This window comes from Diabrotica virgifera, chromosome 1 (genome assembly GCF_917563875.1).
Source record: "Diabrotica virgifera virgifera chromosome 1, PGI_DIABVI_V3a".
NCBI lineage: Eukaryota > Metazoa > Arthropoda > Insecta > Coleoptera > Chrysomelidae > Diabrotica > Diabrotica virgifera.
The window spans coordinates 155246924-155269170 of NC_065443.1; the positions used below are offsets into that span (position 1 = coordinate 155246924).

A 22247-nucleotide genomic window follows, 5' to 3' on the forward strand; every position below is an offset into this window, starting at 1 on the left:
TAAACTAAAACTCACCTGGAAGAACTTAAAGCAAAACTGTTGTTCTTGCATAAACACAGGTTCTAGCTGAGTGAGTACTTGCTCTAAAACTAAATCATATCTTTCTCTATCTTTAGTACTGGTTTCCAGTGTCCACTGATCTCTGTCAACGCCAATAATTGTGGTAGGTGAAACTACATTTCCATACACTAAAAATAAAATTATGCAAATATTTTAAGGAAAGACAGCTTTAGACTAAATTCGATTCGGGCCCACCACCATCGGCTGACCATGGTTTCTGCTTTTCAGCGTCTTCAGAGACGGCTGTGGTGTATTCCGAAGCAAACTGAATCCAAGCTGTCGAAGTATGCATATAAAATATTAAATTAATTGCTTATTTCCTGACCGTGAATTTTTAAATAGTTGGTTTTTAATTCCTGGGTTTGCGGTCTGTTATAAATAAAACACTTGATTTTGCTTAGACGTTTCGGCTATTTGCCATTTTCAATAAGCACTTTTAATTAAACATTACACTGTTAACAAACACATTTTATATACATTACACGTAATATTTTAAAAAATTTTAAAAATGCACATCGTGTTTTTCTAAGATGTTATGAGAGAATGTGTGTCATACCATCTTAGAGAAACACGATGTGCATTTTTTAAATTTTTTAATATATTACGTGTAATGTATATAAAATATGTTTGTTAACAGTGTAATGTTTAATTAAAAGTGCTTATTGAAAATGGCAAATAGCCGAAACGTCTAAGCAAAATCAAGTGTTTTATTTATAACAGACCGCAAACCTAGGAATTAAAAACCAACTATTTAAAATATTAAATGCGTACGGACCTTAGCGACATCTACTTAGACCAGCGGTGCTCAAAGGGTCGATCGCGATCGACCGGTCGATCGCCAAAGTTTTTGAAGCCGATCGCGATTCAGGGAAAAATACAAATGGAAAAGACGGGGACAAAAAAACTCGCTGAGAAAATAATATATACACGGTTTTTATAAATTTTGTAAAACAATACGAGCTACAAACATACAAATGTAAAAACTAGTGTGTATTACAACATATGGTGCACTATCTATAAATGGCGTTAACAATAGATGTGTTGCATTATGTTGAGCTAACGATGACTTTCCATCGTTTTTGTATTTTATTATATTATTCACCAGCAAGTTTTGTGTTCCAAAATTTTAAATATGAACGACGTCATGAAGATGACAACAAAAATTGTGACTTCAATCAGAGAGCGAAGCTTGCAACATCTTTTTAAAGCGCAATTGGAAGCTAGCGACTCTGAGGAACACACTGATTTACTTCTGTATATAGGTGTGAGGTGGTTTGAGCCGTGGAAAATTTTTAGTTATGAGATAATTAACCTCCCGAAATAATTTCTTTTCTAGAAGAACGAGGGGATGACACTCATCTACTTCAAAACGAAAAATAGCTCAGTGATCTGGGTTTAGTATCAGATTTAGCAAATCATTTGAACCTCCTTAATTTGAAACTACAGGGTAAAAATAAAACAATTGTCGATATGATGAGCGCAGTACATTCTTCTGTCAACAAATTTAAATTATTAATTAATCAAATGAACAGAAATGATTTAAATAACGTTCCATCGGTAAAAAAACGGGTAACCGCTGAATTATGTTTATTACGAGATGGAGTTATGGTAGGGGAGCCCAAGCGGGGATTTTTGCAGTTACTCGAGCGCGTCAGATTATCATATGGGGAGAAAACTGGTGCCCTGCAGATGTACCTCTACCATATATTGGCTCTTAACACAGGGGAGTTCGTTAAGGGGGGCCCGAAAAATAAAATCTATCCCTAAAAATACTCGAAATTGTCAGATTAATATAAGGTAAGTTAAGTACATGCAAAAGAGTGTATACATATTTCAAAAATCTGAAAATTTGAGCGGGGCGTAAGGAAATGGGTGAGTTAAAAAGTTTCACAAAAAAAAAGCGAATCATTCGCGAAATGACCGATAGATCGAAAAACAAAAAACTACGTTTCAATATTTTTCAAAAATCTATCGAATGATACCAAACATGACCCCCCATGGAGAGGGGTGGGGGGTAAATTTAAAATTTTAAATACAAATCCCGCGATATTCCGCAAAATAAACATCAGATCGAAAAATTGTAAAATACACTTATTCAATATTTTTGAAAAATCTATCGAATGGTACCAAACACGACCCCCCACGGAGGTGGGGTGGGGGGTTACTTTAAAATCTTAAATAGGAGCCCCAAATTTTTATTCCAGATTTGGATTCTTTACATAAAAATAAGCAACTTTTATTCGAAACATTTTTTAGAGTTATGGATAAATGGCTCTATAATCGGAAAAAACGATTGTTGGAAATGGAAAATTAAATTAAAAAAATGGCAAGCGCCCACTAAAATGAAAAACTTTACTTAAATTTTTTTGAAGTTATACTTCTTTACCGGCGATAGAGGGTGATTTTTTTATATGTTAAAACCTATCAGCCCGGCGCATGCGCATTATAACTTTGTTCTGATTGGATGTTCAAATGACATGTCAAAAATTATCCGATATGGCAGCTGTGGTTTGGAGGTAAAGGTAAAGGTAAACAAATGTATAATATATTAGTTTTATTGTTGGGAGGACAGAAACAAAAAAGTTTATAATATTGTAGTGACTTTTAAATAGTTTTTAAAAGCAACAGGTACGTAATAATTGTTAATGTATAATGGGTATAAACCTACCTATTTGATCTGCCAAAATACATAGTATGTAATACTTTTATTTATATAATTTGATTACCATCAAAATTTCTATCAATATTCACCTAATATATTGTTTTTTACTCTATCTTTTGTTGTATTTTTTCAATTCTAAATAATTTCAATTCAAAATTAAAATAATTTGATCAATTTTCAAAATATCACAAGTTTAATCCGTTTAGTTAGTCGATCTTCGTAAATAATGACACATAGTGTCCGTGGCTAAGCGGAGAAGGCCAATGAATTCCAATACCAACCGCTCTTATCAGCGCTGGTTCGAGTCCCAATAGAAACTTTCTTTTTTGTTTTTTTTTAATACATTTTATGATTGTAAGTATATTTATTATATAATTGTATTTTCAGAAAATACGTATTTAGTTAAAAAAATTTTCGACAATTAATGTTCAGACATCATTTGTGGCTTGTTTAATGTGTTTGTGTGTGTTTTATTCTTTTATTATTTTAATTTTTGGCACTGTTCTAATAAAAATGTTTGAGAAGTAGTAAGTATAAATTAGTTTAATATTTAATCAAAATATAAATAAAAAGTATATTAATTTCGTTTAAATCATATAATAGAAGTATAACTTCTTACGTGCGTACAAAGTACACACACATTCTTTTTGGTTTTAGGACCTACTCTTCACAACTAAATAGGTCCCCAAAGCGCTCGAGTGACTGCACATTTAGCATACTTTGCTCCCCCACTATTACAATCATTTCATTACATAGCGAGTTTGAAAGGCGCTTCCGTAATTTTAAAAAACTGACAGATATTGTAACATTCATATTTAGTCATTTTCTCGTGAAAATGTGTAAAAAATTGCCACTGAAATCTGAAATATCCATTTCTTTAAATATGGAGATCATTTCCGTCTAAAACTATGCACTGAAAATAATTTCGGATATACACCTAAGTCCAGAGCGACCAATAAGAAATCTTGGTCTTTCATATCGTCTGACAAATATCTGTCTTTGAGGCAAGTAGCTCTGCAGCTCACAACATTCTTTGGATCAACGTACTTGTGTGATTCTGCATTTTTCCAAATGAATGTAGTGAAAGCAAAGTATCGTGATTGGCTAACTGACGAATATCTCTCATCATGCTTGCGGTTGGGCCTCGATAATTGAGAAAATTCTCTATAAGTCAGAGTGCAGAATCCTTGGTAACTACCTGTCTTCGGCCTATCGGCCTGTGCCTTTATAAATTTTTAAAAAGCTCAGACAACAGATAGTTACCAAGGATTCTGCACTTCGACTTACAGAGAATTTTCTTTGTGTCTAGATAGATGTCGCCAACGCGTCCGTACGCATTTTATATTTTATTTATATGCATACTTCAACAGCCGAGGCGGCCCTGAACACGCTGAAAAGCAGAAACCATGGTCAGCCGATGGTGGTGGCCTCGAATCGAATTTAATCTAAAACTGTCTTTCCTTATTTCATTTTACTTATATTTGAGTACTAGGGATGCAGAATTCTGTTGGAATTTTATCTAGATAAGCGGGCAGGTGATGGATGTATATTGTAGATCCTCCCATGTCCGCTATTTATCGGCCTGTTTTTATAAATTTGTAAAAAGCTCAGGCAACAGATAGTTACCAAGGATTCTGCACTCCGACTTACTAGAGAATTTGCTCTGTGTCTACAAATATTTTACTTCACCTATCTTAAAGATACAGGAAATATAAAAAAGAATATGATAAGAAAAACTAGGAAACTTGTAGGAGGGTAGTTAAAAATAAAGGTTAACTTATAAGATAATACCGTATTGGCTCTACTAAAAATTTATCCTGAGATGAAGTGACAGGAGAGTGGAGAAGGCGCCGTAATGTTGAATTGGTGACTCTGTATGGTACTGAAAATAACGTCAGACATATAAAAGCTAATTGGATAAGATGTACAGATCACGTGGTAAGGTCAGAGGAAGACAGAGTGTTAATGGCAGTATTTTCTGAGACCAGACGGTATAACTAGATCAGTAGGCCGTCCCAGAAAAGGATAGAAGGATGATGTTGAAGCCGATTTATCTAGAATATGGAACTTGCAGAAAATTTTAAATTCGAATTTTTTTTTATAAATTACAACAGAACATAATTTAAAACATGTATCAAAGATAAAAAAGTTTTGTTTGTCATTCGTTTAGCCCCTAAAGACGATTAAAAATTCAAATTATACCAGCCAGCCCAAAAGGCGTCGTGACGTCATCCGGTTATAGGTTTACATTCTGCACCAACAAAGTAAACAAAATTGTATATAATTTTAAATTAGACATTATAAACGTCAGTAGAAAATACAGTTATGTGACGTCACTCGTGTTTTTGATCGTTTGAACTATTCATAGAAATCTTGTACTTTTACAAAATGGTTTTACTTTCCATAGTAAACTTTCTTCTTTCCTTTCCTTCAAAAACTGTATCAAACTCCAATCTCAAGAAACTGGTATATTTATATTATTACAATGACACACGATAAATGTCATTAGAATATAAATATTTTTCCCTTATTCCGCGGCGATGAGCTGGCCAAATACCCAAGTAGGTGGAGGCCAATAAACTAAAGAAGGAGAAGAAGAATATACCTAAATATAACCATAATCATAACTATATAATAAAACTATGTGACGCACGGATCGTTTGAATTATTTTATACCGCAGAAGACTTTAAATTTGTATTTCTAAGTTATTACGAGTTTTTGAAGCGTGAAATTTTGGAAATCTCATTTTTAAACAAAACTGAACATTATTATGTAATAAAAAAATGTGTAAGTTCCCTATTGGGGTAATGAGAAATGTAAGCGCAAGATCGTATGTAGAAGATGGAGGGCTATAGTGGATGCGGAGAAGACTCGCCCCGAGTTATAAAGCCAGCCAAGAAGAAGAAAAATGTATCCCCATATTCAACGATTAATTATTAATGCTTGGATTCTTCGCGTTTCTGTTAATGGAGCTATTGTTTATCTATTTTACGAAATAAATGGCAAATTTCATATATTCGAGCATTCAACCACTTCCTATATTATTTATTTATTTCATGCAATAAACTATTTATAAGAAAACTTCTTTTGAGTGTTTTAATAAAAGACAAAATTGGGGACTAACTTATTACCCATTTAATTCAATACATTTTAAGAAATTAATTTTTAGAGTTAAATAATAATAATTAATAAGATTTAAAAATATAATTAGATTGGAAATTTGTAATATAACTCCAGCAATAATCCACAAAATTTAAGAAGATTGTTGTCGTCGTTGCAATTACTACCAAAAGGCAGGTGAGTGGCAGTTTCTACATTTTAAATGTTGAATGGGTTGCATATGAGAGTTCATTTTGAATGAAGTAAAAAACAGACGTACTCTCAATCATTTATTGTAACTTCCGACGACCGGTTTTGCTCTCTAAAGTATGCAGAGTATCTTCAGGTCAACGGTTACAAGTCACTAAATGCTACAAATAAAAACCAGAGTTAGAACAATGTCTGGTTGTAAAAGATGCTAAAGATCCATAAGATCAAGCCAATATTGAACAACATACATAAAAGTAGTTAAGAGAGCGGATAAATACATATGCATGTACACTCGGGGGCGGTAACAAACGTCCCCAAGCTCACATACACATGCAGATGTATGCCGTCTGTAATCATGCAATGATAACGTGTCGTACTTATATTCGGTTACAAGGAGCTACTTCTTGAGTATTCATTAACATGGTATCTTGCTTAAGTTATACTAACGGGATATGGTGGAATAGACGAAGAATGTTGTAAAGGTTAACAAGTTTAAGGACCCTCAGTTTCACTAAGGACAAGTTTCACCAACTATCTCATCACCCTCAAGAATTTCCAATTTCCTTAAACTTGTTAACCTTTACAACATTCTCCGTCTATTCCACCATATCCCGTTAGTATAACTTAACACATTCGCGGTCATGACTGCATATGAAGTCATTTACTCCATAAGAATACGTGTATAAAATGACAGCGTGTCCGCGAATGTGTTAAGCAAGATATCATGTTAATGAATACTCAAGAAGTAGCTCCTTGTAACCGAATGTAAGTACGACACGTTATCATTGCATGATTACAGACGGCATACATCTGCATGTGTATGTGCTTGGGGACGTTTGTTACCGCCCCCGAGTGTACATGCATATGTATTTGTCTGCTGTCTTAATTACTTTTATGTATGTTCTTCAATATTGGCTTGATCTTATGGATCTTTAGCATATTTTACAACCAGACATTGTTCTAACTCTGGTTTTTATTTGTAGCATTTAGTGACTTGTAACCGTTGACCTGAAGATACTCTGCATACTTTACAGAGTGAAACCGGTCGTCGGAAGTTACAATAAATGATTGAGAGTACGTCTGTTTTTTACTTCATTTTCTACATTTTATTTAAGTGAAACGAAATGTTTATTTGTGAAATAAACATTTTTTTCTAAATAAAAATAGATGTTTCGTTTTGATTCAATTCGAGTCTCTTACCATCCTCTGACACATGTTTCTAGGTTTACCCGTTATAACAGGCTTTGTAATAAGACTGAACTGAATCAAAAGGCGCCGACTGGTTGGTAAATATATTTAAATATTCTACCAACGTATGCCTTTAGCGACCTTTAACGAGGAAAGATGACCAGAACAAATTAAACAGTTAATGTTTCAAATGGAACGTTTTTATGCACCTGAGTGTAACAAAAATTAAGATATACATACTTGGATCCAATTAAAAGACATTTAAAAACACAAAAGTATGAAACAACCAAAATAACTAAAGACACATATTATTACCTGCAATTTTTTCCCTTCCTACACTAAATAGATTTTTCAAATCTCTGTCATAAAGTTTTCCTAAAGAACTAGTATAAATTTCTTTTAAAGATTCATACATCTGTTTATCCATTACCTAAAAACAATTAAAACAAAGAATGCTATAATTATCTCAATAAATGTTTATTCTAAAACATCTGTTATTTTTCCTTGTGTTTTGTCCACATTTTTCAGTGGTACAGTATTTCTCATGATCATTTTTCAGTGCGTAACAAATGATAGGAAAAAGGGTAAGTCCGTGATAATACACATTTATGACATTTATTCTAACATGACATTTTAGTTAAATCTGACAGTTGTCACATTTCATTTTCAATTTGGAATAAAAACAAATCAAAAGTGTTTCTTGCATTTATAAAATGGTATTTTCTTTGATTTGTATAGTCTTATAAATTATACAGATTATATTTGTAATATTATTATCTAATTAAAAAATATATTTTTTTATTATGGTGCCATCTATCGACAACTAGAATAACCAGAATAAATGTTATAAAAATGTCACCGACGAAATGTAATCACCGACGTGCCTTTTTTCTGTCACATAATGCGTTAGAAAGAAATCGAAAAACTGTGACGCACTGAAAGATGATCATGAGAAATACTGTACACATTGTTTTCTCTTAAAAGAATAAACAATATTCTTACAATTTTTTTGACTACAATGTATCTATAACAAGATACATTTTTTTCATCAATAGTTCTCCCAAGAATAGTCTGCTCTAGTTAAAACTCTTCTCTAGTGTTACCACTTCTATCTAGCTATAACTATAATGTTGTGATTCTCTGAGACAAATAAAAGTAAAAACCAGTGGCGGCTCGCTAGTCTCGAAAGAGGTGAAGCAAATTCCGTCTGACCTAGCCTAACCTTACTTACGCTATATTAACGTAACTAATTCGTACCTCACTTTCCCATTTTTTCATTTCCGTTTTTAATTTACCCAACTTCAACCCCCGTTAAATTCCAATACCTAGTCAAAAAGTAGGTAGAGAAGGATCTATTTTGAAGCAATAGTTGCAAGATCTAATTAAGTTGAAACACCCAATATATACTTTAGTAAAATGGGCTTGACTTGGCAAACAATTAATTCTTAAATATAAGGTCGATTCTCCCTTGCTTCAGACTTGCAAGTTTATCGACGATGTCTTCGTAAAACTGAAAAAATGAAATTTTTGATGCTCTGTCTTTTGCCATTGTGTTGTGCGGGTACGTTTTTATCCTTTTGAGTGACGAAAAACTCCATTCTAGGAGACACTTGTGGATGGAATAGTCTATAGAGTCTAAAATAGAGAGTCTAATAGTCTAAAATAGAGCTAGTTTAAGGAATTCTTTGGTGTATTCTTTGAACCTTTTAATATGCATTACTGTATAAAATAGGTACATTCCGTGTCGAATCACTCAAGACAAAAAGTTTTGGATCTCCGATTTTTCTGAAACTTGGTGTATAGTTTCTGGGTAACATAAAAATAAACTCGAGCTGAAGCATTAAAGTCCGAACAGTCTTCTTCTTTTTTTTTTTAAAAATATTATTTTGAGCTATTTTACAGCGATTTGGTATTTATTTAAATAAATTTGTATATTTTATCATAAATTATCAATGGAAAAAATAACGTTTTAATAGAAGAGACTCAAAAATGTCATTATAACCAAGTTATTTTGATTCAAAACAAGTTCTTGATCAAATTTTAGTGTAAAAACGTTAAAATACCGTTTTTTACATTTTTCTCCATTCCCAAAAACATATACTTTGATTTGGCTGAAAACTTGCCCACGTGTAGCCAAAACACAGAACTAAGTGGTTAAAAGTGGTATATTTTTACAATAAAAAAAGTTACACAGAAGTTTCAGATAAATCGGAGATCCAACAGTTTTTTTATCCAAAATTGAGTGGTTTGATATGGAATCACCTATAAAATGAATATTTTCAAAATCCTGTAAACATATAATGGTTATTCGTTAATTCGGAGAGTCTAAAATTTCACAATAAAGCGCCTTGTACCTATCGAAAATTTCTTCATGTGTGGCCGTTATTCGTTTGCGTCCATCACTATGTTCAGTAGGAACAGTTATATAACAGTTAATAATTCTTCTCCACTACGCTTGCCGTTTAACAGTGTGTTCATATTTTTTCCTATCTGCCCAGAACAAAAGCTTATGTTGGAAGATTTCTTCTATGACATAACTAATATATCCGTATGATCAAAGATAGCATTAAAAATGACCACCAAGAGGGCAAATTCTAAGGGCCGGTTGTTCGAACGCTAATCAACAATGATCATTATCAAATATTTAATTACTGTCACCAAAACTGTCAATGTCAACTTTATTTAGGTTGCTGAAAACATAATTAATTACAATTATGAGATTTATTATCAATTATGTTAATAATTATTGTTATATTAATTGATTCTAGTCTCAGAATTGTAATCAATTATGTTTTTAAAGTTGACATTAACAGGTGGTGACAATAATTAATTATTTGATAATGATCATTGTTGATTAGTCTTCGAACAACCGGCCCTAAAATGTTCTAATTTATCAAAAAACCATCACTGTGCCTTACTGGAAACATCGATGTGCTTGACCTGATAAAGTGTCTTCTATAATTTATTGGACAACTTGTTTCAGAGAATCCCACTGGCTGTGTATCATTTTAAGTGTGTATATGAGAATTAGACATCAATCATGTTATAGCGAAAGCAGGAATTCTCCCTCCAACAATAATTACTTTAAAAACCTCAGGTGACTTAGCCGAATTGTGAAAGAAGGAAGGCAATACACCAGCCGTTGGAAAAAATCGGCACTTAGAAAGGCAGTTGCAGCTTTGTTGAATCACCAAATTCAATCCGTATGCTAAGCAGTGAACATAAACTGCTTGCGGCTCAACTTCTTTTATTTTCGCCTGAAGTCCATTTAAGATGCCCTGATATTACACCTGCTCCATCAAAATACTGTATTTTATTTATACTTATATAACTAGGACTGCTTCTAATGAAAAGTTTTAATTTCATAATCATAATCATAGCTATATTAATAAGAACAGTTTCTATACTATGTATTTTTTTAATACCTACTTTTCGATAATATTTCGATATCACTCCGAAATAAATAATCAATTAAATATAATACATAACAATTCATCATTAACGGAATTTATATTATATTAATTAATTAACCATTATTAATTAATTACATATATTATTCGCGGTGTGCAAGTACTTGGAAAGGGAAACGAGAAACGACCGTGCGCGAGTCGCGGAGAAATATTGCATATATCTTAAATAATTCATATTGTCAATTGAAATTGTCAAATTGACGTATATTTCATACCTTCTGTCATTGACGCAGAAAAATTATATATTGCTCCACAATATTGATATGATATGCAATTATTATATAAAGGTAAATTTAATTAATTGTATTTTGCTTGCAGTACTGCATTTTAATAACTGATTTTATTTACTACATACAATTGTTTACGTTTGCTAAACATAACCTGCATCTTATTTTTTCTTCTTATTATTTTTTTGGACTATGGTCTTGACAATTATTCAGCAACCAGGACTAATATAATTGGCCAATATAATTAAAAGTGCGAATAAAAGTACAGAGCGTAGAAATAGAGGTCGCTTTGCCGAACTTGCACGGTCCCAATACATGCAATCCAGCAAAAAATAATAACTGAAACGATCTGACATATTGCTTCACTTAAGGCATTCCAAAAGTGCATAGCCGTACCGTTGCCATAACAAGGGATGTGATGTTTTGGTGACGCACTGAGATAGCCTGGCGAATTCACTTCACTTGTTTGTTCTTGAATTTGACTTTGGCATTGTGTAACCTACGGGGAACAACCGCTATTTCCTACACTTATAAAAGATTTGAAATTTTAGGTAAATATAACATACCTTAGATCTAGAAGAAAGTACCCTAAAGGAGCTCCACTAAAAATAAAACTGTAAATAAATGCGTTCTGTCAAATTTGAGGCGGTTAAACGTCGCTTCACTTGCGTCATGAAAGGAGCCGCCACTGGTAATGTAGCAGTGTATTATTCTCAGAAAATACACTACTACTTATGCAACCAAACTTACCGAGACGCCGAGAACAAGACTGTCACTTTTGACGTTTTTGAAAGAGGCGAGAGGTCTTTCAGTTTTGATGGTGAAGTTTTTGGTCAATTTTTATAGAAAAATAAGTAAATGTCGTACAGTGGATGATCTGGATCATTTAGAAAGAGTATTCTGGTTATTGAGTGGAGGAGAGTATTGGTTAGTGTTGATTTTTGTTTAAAGACAAGCAAATCTTTGTTGGAGGTTGTGCAAAGGATGGATCAATCTACACTGTAAGCCCTATGTTTTGTCACTTTGTCAGCTACCGTACCGTGGAGGCTTTTAGTAGCAATATGTTTGCCTGAACATATTATTTATTTGTAGAGTGGTTAAGTAAAGTGACATATCTCAGGTAACAATTTTGACTTGACTTTATCCAATGAACTGTCAATACGGATGGAATGGCCATGTCCCATTCAAATAGTGAAGCAAGATTGACACCAACATACAAGAGAGAGGTCCCAGAGAGAGACAGACAAGGTGGTGGAAACTTTGACAGGCCGTGTAATTTGAGTTGCCTATATAAATGGACCCGATTGAATCAGTATTTACAGTTCGTTGAATATTTTAACTTGGCTAAGGCTACGGCTCCACGGGCGAGAAATTGACGCTAGCAGTAGCAGCAAAATGAACTTAAGGTTCCGTGGAACGAAATGGGAATGGCCGAACTGAACCGACTACGCACAAGTCCTGTAGTCGGTTCAGTTCGGCCATTCCCATTCCCTTCCGCGGAACCTTAAGTTCATTTTACTGCTACTGCTAGCGTCAATTTCCCGCCCGTGGAGCCGTAGCCTAAGGCCTAATGCTGATTGGCAGTACATATTCAAAATTTAACCACTTTTTTGTATCTAGGGGATAAATAGAGTACACAGTGCCATACTTGGTGTTTAGATACTTTTCAGAATTGTTATTTGTATTTATCAAAACAAATACCTACTTTCCTAAAGTATTTGGGAGTTAAATAATTTTAAAACTATTTAAATACTAAATTAGTGACTGTTTTATACAAAGTGAAGAAGTCCTTGATTATGTTTTTATGTTACTTTTATATTTAGACTTTTGTATTTCCCCGATTTAAGTTGATATAGGCAACTCAAATTACACGGCCTGTCAATGTTTCCACCACCTTGTCTGTCTCTCTCTAGGACCTCTCTCTTGTATCGTGGCTGCACTAGTTGTCTTTGTGCCTATTCCATCCGTATTGACAGTTCATTGACTTTATCTCAAAAATACTTTGGTGGTTATACGCGATTTTTTTAGACTGAGCGTTTCATAGATATTGCTAAATTTTATCAGTTAAAGTGGGTGGACTGTTCCAATAAGTACAGAACAAAAACCTTTTATTTTGGTGCTAGATTCGTATAAAAAAATGATAACGTCTGTGTATTTAGTTTATGTTTCATTTATATCATTAATAATATCTATAATTTGTTGAGCTCAGCATCTCAGCTACATAAAACCTAAAGTGCTGACATTTTTTTTGTTCAGTTTTTATAGTTTTTAATTCGGTCTTTATTAAATTTAATTTGGGTTAAATAGTAGTATAAATAAGCGTTCTCTATACAAATAGTACCTTTAGGTTTTACAAGTTAATTTTTTTATATATTTAACGGGTTTGTGTTTTCTATCTTGTTTGACTGTTTTATATTTAGTTTTTTTTGGTTTCTTTGCTATATTATTGTTAAGACTTTTTTATAAAATAAATTACGAATAATTGTCATTTTTTTTACGATTGTCATTTTTTTATTATCTTTAATTTTTTTATTTAATCCACCTACATTTCAGATAATTTTACAGAGTAATTTGGCTATCAGTTAGTTCCTGTTCAATTGTATCCACAAGGTAAGGTAAAATCCTACGCAGGTAGGTTGGCGTCCAACTTTTCGTTTTATTTTTCGTCTTCTTTCCAATTTTCTTTAATTTCTTTATCTATCGACCCCGACCCCTCCGAATACTGTAAAGAGCAACGGTGCACTTATTCATATATGTCGGGACCTTCAGGCTGTTGCCACTTTATAGGCGCCTAAGGTTGCCGCAGTAACAACAATTATACAGTGCACTGGAATAAGTGTTACCCCCCCCTATTAACTTATTTATTTTTAGCACATGAGCAAAACGCTCGGACAGGTCGATTTTTGAAATAATCGTAGTATGTTATAGCATCAATGTTTCGAACTTTATGCAATCCCTCTTCAGGTGACAGACATAACTTTGATTTTTTTAAATGGGAAAGTACATTATATGATACCTCATTTAAAGCTTTTGAAATACTGATTACAAAATTGTATAATACTTTAACCCTTTTTGACAGAGTAGGCGCAAAATTGTGGTCGAATTCTTTCTAAAAGCGTTCATTTTTTTCGAATCCTGAGAAAACTAGTAAATATTTTTGAAAAATTTAAACGCAGAATGAAATATTACAGTATTCTCGATGGTAGAAAGTCCCTGAGAACTACTATAATGTTTATTTTAATAGGTCACAGGGTTGAAAAAAAGAGAAAATTTAGACTGATTTTTATTTTCAAATATATCATTCAAAAGAAACTTTTTGTTTATTCTGAGGGACTGTCAGTCCTCGGTAATAATGTAATCTTTTATTCTGCGGTTAAATTTTTTATAAATACTTATTAGTTTTCTCAGGATTCCAAAAAAATAAATGCGTTTAAAAATAATTCGACCGAAATTTTGCGCCTAGGCTCTCAAAAAGGATTAAAGCATTATACATTTTTGTAATCAGTATTTCAAAAGCTTTTAAATGAGGTATCACATGATGTAATTTCCCATTTAAAAAAATTAAAGTTATGCTTGTCACCTGAAGAGGGATCGCCTAAAGTTCGAAACATTGATGCTATAACATACTAGAAAATCTGGATAGAAGGCGGAATTGTATCTTCGCATTTACCCTTGTGTTAGCTAGCATCAGGTGGTGGAAAACTTGCACTCGTTATGATGATTTATTGAAATAATAATAAAAAATGAACAACGTCAAAATGAACTGATTATTTTAAGGGCAGTCCGGTTAGACAAACAAATATAATTACAATTAGATATTATACGACGTTACAAAAAGCCGGTAGCTTCGCGTAGTGTTTTAGTTCTTCTGTCTCTTGTGTGATGTGAATCTTACGAATGCGAAAAAACGAATCGAATGTCTAATAATATGATCTCATTTAATATGGTCCGACCTAGTGACCCTGAATTCGCGCCTGAATCCCGGAATTTGCTGAGTGGATAAAAGCAACATCGTGCATATGGGACTTAACACAGCGGCGTAGCTATCACTGTTGCAAAAAATAAAAAGAAACAAAATAAGCTAAAAAGTTTGCTTGAAACTCTACACATAGGTACTATGATTATTTTAAACATCGACCTGTCTAAGCGTTTTGCGTATGTGCTAAAATAAATAAGTTAATAAGGGGGGTAACACTTATTCCTGTGCACTGTATAATACGTAAGTTTCATTGAATAAGCAATAAAACAAAGGGTAAACGTGATGTATATTAGAATATGTGCTATAGGAAATTCTCTTCTTTTAAAAGCTATGTTTTTTACTAACTTTGGGGTTCACCAGTATTAGATGTACTTTGTTGCTTTCTAAGAAAGTACCTACTTAATGTGCTAAATAATTCAAGTCATTAACATGAGATTTGTCTATGATCTGGAGACCTTGTGTATGACAAAATAGAATGTTGTAAATACTCACCTTAATCCAATGAATCAATTCAGTATACGGATACAGTTCTTTATGAACTCCACTATGTTGAGGTAAAACTAAACTATCTGCACTCTTTTCAGCTTCTCCTTTATGATTTCCAAAATGAATAAACAAGTTATTAAATTGTCTGCATATATTTCTTGAAAATTTGTCCTTTAACTTATTAAATTGTTTCCTTTGTTCTTGTACTGCAGCCATTTGAAGAAGTGACTTATCTATATCTGAATTCATTACTCTTTTTAAGGCATTAGCTGCTTCCACTGCCTGTGCAAGACCTTTAGCAGTAGTGAAGTCAGCGTCTTCTAAGATTTTTTGATGTATGTGTGATAGATCAAGTTTTCCCTAAAAAAATTTTTTTGATAAAACAGTATTAGCCTAAGAGTACAAGCTGCAACACTGTCAATAGATTCTACTTTAGTTACTGATTTATGTGCAATGAATATTATTTGGCAATTACCATTCATTTTTCTTATATAATATATGCAATACAGATAACTTCTAATCCTACAGTTGGAAAATACAGTTTTATGAAAAAAAAAATATTGACACAATTAAAATTATTCAAAACAATTAAGTGTTGCCACATTTATAAAAACTATTATTTTATAAGTAATTATGTGAGTTGAGCTTTGGTAGAGTTTGGTTATATACCCTATTCCATGAACATACGCCTGTTTTGGATTACTTCGACAACGAATATTTTACTGTGCAAAATAAGAAGAACGAAAGTAAATTGCAAATTACATTGTTGTTTATTGGAATAATTATTAGCGCCATTTACTTTCGTACTTCTTATGTTGCACAGTAAAATATTCGTTGTCGAAGTAATCCAAAACAGGCGTATGTTCGTGGAATGGCCCATACAGTGATGAGCGCGCTAATAACTGGTAAAATAACGCAAAAGATGGAAAACATAATACGTTGTGAACAAAAAGAAATGAAACTAGTAGATGTGTAAAATTATCAATAGAAACCTATTCTCTATTTCAAACGTTAGAACCAGTATGGTTGCATATTGCAAGCGGGTTTGCCATTCTGTGAATTATCATAAATAAGTTCTACTTTGGTATTCCACAGCAGCTAACAACGATAATTCTCTACAAGTACCTGCCTAATACTACCTTTCACTGCCGAAGTCGTGACTAGTGACCTTTCAGCGGCAACGTTGTCAGAAAATTCTCATTTAGTTCGCATGGGGCTATCCTTGTACACTGCATAACATGTTTTACAAACGGTATATTTTACATTATTTTCATAGCTTCACACCTTTAGCCGTATCGGAGTCAAACAGTTGCCAAACTCCTCCGATACATCTGAAGGTGGGAAAATATCAAAATATGTAATGTAGATTTATAGGTTTGTATTGATAATTTCCCATCTCTACTAGTTTCATCCCTTTTTATTTCATGTCATTAATGACAACCGATGGCAAACAAAATTGAATACAGATTTACCCACCAACTGCTGATAACATATCTAATCAACCCTAAACATATATCTTTGGATATAGGATTTCTCTTCCTTCTTCCATGCCTCTCTATCTTGTACAATTTGCATCCATTTTGACGCGGAGTGTTTCTTCAGGTCATCTGACCATCGCATTTGTGTGGCCTTCCCCTTTTTCGTTTGTGGTTTCCTGGTCTCCAATGTATAATCGCCTTAATCCATCTTTCATCCTTCTGCCTTAGAGTGGCTCCTTTGCTTTTAGAGTGAGTCCTCATTTAAGCTTTGCTACTTGAGTTGAGACATCTTTCACTTGTGTTTTGTTACGGATCCATTCGTTTCTTTTCTTGTCTGATAGTTTAATCTTTAGCATTTTTTGTCTTTCTATGGATCTTCCTGTCTTTGCTATTTTTTTCATATTTTCCTTTGTAAATGTCCATGTCTGAAAGCGATATATGAGGACAGGGAGTAGACATTGGTTGAAGACTCTTGTTTTTAGGTATTAGGGGTATTTTCTGTTCTTTAGAATATAAGACAGTTTTCCGAATGATGCCCAGGTCAATGTTATTCTTCTCTTTATTCCTTCGGTCTGATTTTCTTTATTTAATTTAGTGATTTGTCCTAGATATACAGGGTGTCCAGAAACTCTACCGACAAACCAAGACAGGAGATTCCTCAGAAAATTTTAAGACAATTTAACCCAATGCACCCAGTCCGAAAATGCTTCCTAAGGGAGCTAGAGCTCTTTGAAGATGGCGTCATGTTTATGACGCCATGTTTATGAAGATGGCGTTTATATTAGTTTTTCTTAAATACCTCCAGAACGCTTCAATTTAGAAAAACAAAAATTGGTACGCATATCTACTTTCCAGAGATGAATTTCTAATACCGCTCATAGGCGTCCGTTTTGGGTAGGGCGACGATTATTTTATCGCGTAACAGTTTTTTCTTTAACTTTTAAGCATTTTTGATACTGGATTATTAAATTGTGAGGTATTCTAGTACTAAAAGGTACTCTTGCTTTAAGTCGGTAGGGCATACCGTTTTCTAGAAAAATCGACTTGAAAATTTTTAGTTTTTTGAATTTGAAAAAAAATGGAAAAAAATTTTCAAAAAAAAAGATGTATTTTACCAACTTAAAGCAATAGTAACTTTTAGTACTCGAATACCTCATAATTTAATAATCTAGTGTCAAAAATGCTTAAAAATTAACGACAAAAAAGTGATGCGATGAAATAACCGTTGACCTACCCAAAACGGACGCCTATGATCGGTACCAGAAATTCGCAATTAATGAAATCGATTTATCTCTGGAATATAAATAAATGTAACAGTTTTCGTCTTTCTAAATAGTTTTTATAAATTTTTTTTTTAATCAAAAACAGTGTATCCTATCGACTTAAAGAAATAGTACTTTTTAGCACTAGAATAGAGTTGCCGTACCCAAAACGGACGCCTGTGACCGGTACTAGAAATTCGCAATGGATGGAATCGATTTATCTCTAGAAGATAAATACGCGTACCAATTTTCGTTTTTCTAAATAGAAGCGTTCTGGAGGTATTTAGGAAAAACTAATTACAAGACGCCATCTTCAAAGAGCTCTAGTTCCCTTGGCAGCTAAGCATGGAGCTTGGAAGCATGTTCGGACTAAGTGAATTGAGTTAAATTGTCTTAAAATTATCTGAAGAATCTCCTGTCTTCGTTTGTCGGTAGAGTTTCTGGACACCCTGTATATACTCTTTTACTTGCTCTATGCTTGTTTGTGACACTGTTATTATTAGTTCTTCTTGTTGATTGGTCGTGGTTTTTGTTTTACTGTAATTCAACTTCAATCCTATCTTTGTGGATTCTCTATCTAGTTCTTCTATAATTCTCTGTAATTTTTCACTTTTTTCTGTTATTAATACAATATCATTATCATATCGTAAGTGATTCAGATATTACCCATTTATGTCAATATCCAAGCCCCAAGCTATTCCAGTGTAGTTGTTTGAACACATCTTCTAGCACTTCGTTGAACAGCTTGGGCGAGATGGTAGCTCCTTGTCTTACTCCTTGGTTAATTATAATAGGATCCGTTTGTTTCATTAGCTCAGTGGCGGCCGGTCAGTGTCGGCAGTGCCGACCCACACATTTATAGATATTATAGATTTTTTTAATATTCAATTTAATCAGAGTTTGTCATTTTTTGTATCTATGAAATAAAAAAGATTGTCAGATAATACAGACTAAATTGTATTCATGGTTTTTAAAAGGATTCGACCAATCCCAGCATTAAGTGATTCTTGCGCATAAGAGACTTTTCAAAAAATGAATGATCCGAGCCATTCATCTGACTGTTCGGCTAGCCGACCCCAGCTCATCCGTAGCTTGACGATTTTCACGTAAAACTCAACGAAAAATACAAGTCTATGAGCAAGCAAACATACATTTCTCCGTAGGCATTAAGCGGCAGGTACGGCACATTTCAATCTGCCGGTTTCATTTGGAAGCATCGGCAGAAATTGTAAAAAATAATCACGCCGTTTTACGTCGTTTAATTGATATTGTAATTTTTTTAAGTTGTCAGGAATTATCATTTATTTATAGATATATAATATCGTATAATCGTTATATCATATAATTATAGATAAGTAACTAATAAAATTGTTTAAGAAATACGATTTGGATTTTCTAATTTACTTCTTGATTCTAAGATATTTAGCGGCATGTCTAAAACATTACAGAATGAACTAATATAATCAATTAGTTACATTTTGAATAACGTTATTGGATCTGAGATTCAGAAAACCATTTGCTTTTCAGTAGTAATAACCCAAGGACATTGATAATTGTTCGAAAAAATTTTATTTATTTGTAACAGATTTCGAAAGCTTGTTGCTTGGAAACAGACCGACGCCGTAGGCGGAGGTCTGTTGCCTGTAAGCAACAAGCTTGAGAAAGTTGTTAAACAATTTTTAAGCATTTATCAATGTTCGAGGGTTATTCGGATAGAAATTTTTTTACTGTAAACAGTATTCTTTGGTATATTTGATTCGATAATTTCATTAATATTCTCATCAGTATTACAACCAAATCGTGACATTTTGAAATATTGAATATTTGAAATGTCAAAATCGAAATGAAACGAAATGTAGGTATCCATAGCTACATGATTGAGTGAAAACAGCCCATGGGATCTGTTTTCAGTATAATGTTGGTTTTATTGGTTGTATTCAATCAGATGACCACAAATTAATTGATTTCATTGGATTTCTAATTGAGCAAAAAATTTTCACTAGAAGTAGATGAAACTTCTGATTATCATATAATTTACAATAATTATCAACTGTTGTCTAATAATGTTGGAACATGAAAGGAAGCCCCACTACAATTTGGAGAAAAATGGCCAGTAGTATTAGAGAGACTGCTATTGAAATACTGGGGAAAACGTCAGGAAAAAGTTTGAGGATTAAGAGACTTGGTGGTGGTCAAACGAAGTTCAAGGAAAAATAAAAGAGAAGGGAAAATTATATAAAAAGTGGCAAGAAACCAGATCCAACACAGATTTTCAAAACTAAATGGTCGCGAAAGTAGCAGTAGCAAAAGCTAAAGCAGAAGCGTATTCAAACCTATACGATCAACTTGATACCAGGGAAGGCGAAACGAAGATATATAAAATAGCCAAACAGAGAGCAAAGAAAGCAAAAGATTTTAATCAGATTAGATGTATCCGAGATGAAAATAATAAAATACTAGTTCACGAAAAGGATGTCAAAAAGAGGTGGAGAAAGTACTTTGACAGCTTATTAAATGAAGAATTTGACAGACAGCCTGTGGAGTCAACGGATACAGTAGTAGCAATGGTCACCAAAATAACAAACGAGGAAGTGGCTCAAGCTCTTCAAAAAATAAAGAAAGGAAAAGCGGTAGGACCAGATGATATTCATGGGGAAGTATGGAAAGCATTGGGAGAGACAGGAACAAGGTGGCTAGCAGGTTTATTTAATAGAATTATGGAAGGTGGACAAATGCCAGACGAATGGAGAAGCAGTATACTAGTACCTGTCTACAAAAACAAGGGAGATATACAGCAGTGTACAAACTACAGGGCTATAAAACTGCTTAGCCACACCATGAAAATATGGGAGAGAGTAATTGATAGACGGATACGTGAAGAGACCGACATATCCGAGAATCAATTTGGCTTTATGCAGGGCAGATCAACAACAGACGCAATTTTCATTATAAGGCAATTGATGGAAAAATACAGAAACAAACGCTCATATGGTATTCATTGATCTTGAGAAAGCATATGATAGAGTTCCTCGAGAGATTCTGTGGTGGGCACTCAATAAGAAAGGAGTCCCTGATACATATGTAAAGATTGTGAGGGATATGTATGAGGGAGTAACGACTAGTGTTAGGACAGGTATGGGAGAGACTGATAAATTTCATGTGAAAGTAGGATTGCACCAAGGCTCGTTGCTTAGTCCGTATTTATTCTCATTAGTTTTGGACCAGATAACAGCGAAACTACAGGGTAACATTCCATGGTGCTTAATGTATGCTAATGATGTCGTGTTAGTAGGAAATAGTGAAAGAGACTTTGAACAAAAACTGGAACAGTGGACACGAGCTCTGGAGGAAAAAGGTTTAAAACTTAGTAGGACAAAGACAGAGTATTTGGAATGTTTATTTAAAGATGGAGTTAATGCAAATAAAATTGTATCTTTGGATGGTGAACTGATTGTAAAAAGCAATAGTTTTAAGTACCTGGGATCGGTATTACAGAGTAATGGAGAAATAGATGGAGATGCATGCAGTAGAATTAGGGCTGGATGGATGAAGTGGAAGGAAGCGAGTGGTGTGTTGTGTGACAGAAGAGTTCCAATGAAGCTGAAAGGAAAATTCTATAAAACAGCCATAAGACCGGCTATGATGTACGGAACTGAATGTTGGGTAGTGAAAAAGAAAGAGGAACAACGAATGCATGTGGCGGAGATGAGAATGCTTAGCTGGATGAGTGGAGTGACAAGAAAGGATAAAATTAAAAATGAGTATATTAGGGGAAGTCTAGGTGTGGCACCAATTGATGCCAAAATGAGACAGCATAGATTCAGATGGTTTGGTCATGTTCAACGTCGAGACGTTAATCATCCAATACGAAGAGTAGCTGAAGTGCAGATTCCTGGAAGGAGTAGGAGAGGAAGACCAAATAGACGTGGGGGGAGACGATTAGGCAGGACATGTTGGTAAAGGGGATTAATATTGATATGACCCAGGATAGAATTGTGTGGAGAAATGCAATTAGGGAAGCCGACCCCGCATAGGGATAAGGCAAAGAGAATGATGATCAACTGTTGCCCGATACGCGTTACGTGGTAATATTTATGAGAGGTTTTTAGGTTTTACAGACGTGAG

At 33.6% G+C, this 22247-nt stretch overlaps 1 protein-coding gene across 1 annotated transcript in view; it reads right to left on the reverse strand.

Annotated features, from left to right (window-relative positions):
- The window catches only part of LOC114337766 (exocyst complex component 1), a 103251-nt gene that overhangs the window by 57298 nt on the left and 23706 nt on the right, over positions 1 to 22247 (reverse strand). The window contains exons 3-5 of the mRNA XM_028288300.2: positions 15389 to 15742; positions 7536 to 7650; positions 16 to 188 (exon numbers count right to left, since the gene is read on the reverse strand). Of these exons, the coding sequence (XP_028144101.2) occupies positions 16 to 188; positions 7536 to 7650; positions 15389 to 15742 (642 nt within the window). The remainder of the gene's footprint in view (positions 1 to 15; positions 189 to 7535; positions 7651 to 15388; positions 15743 to 22247) is intronic.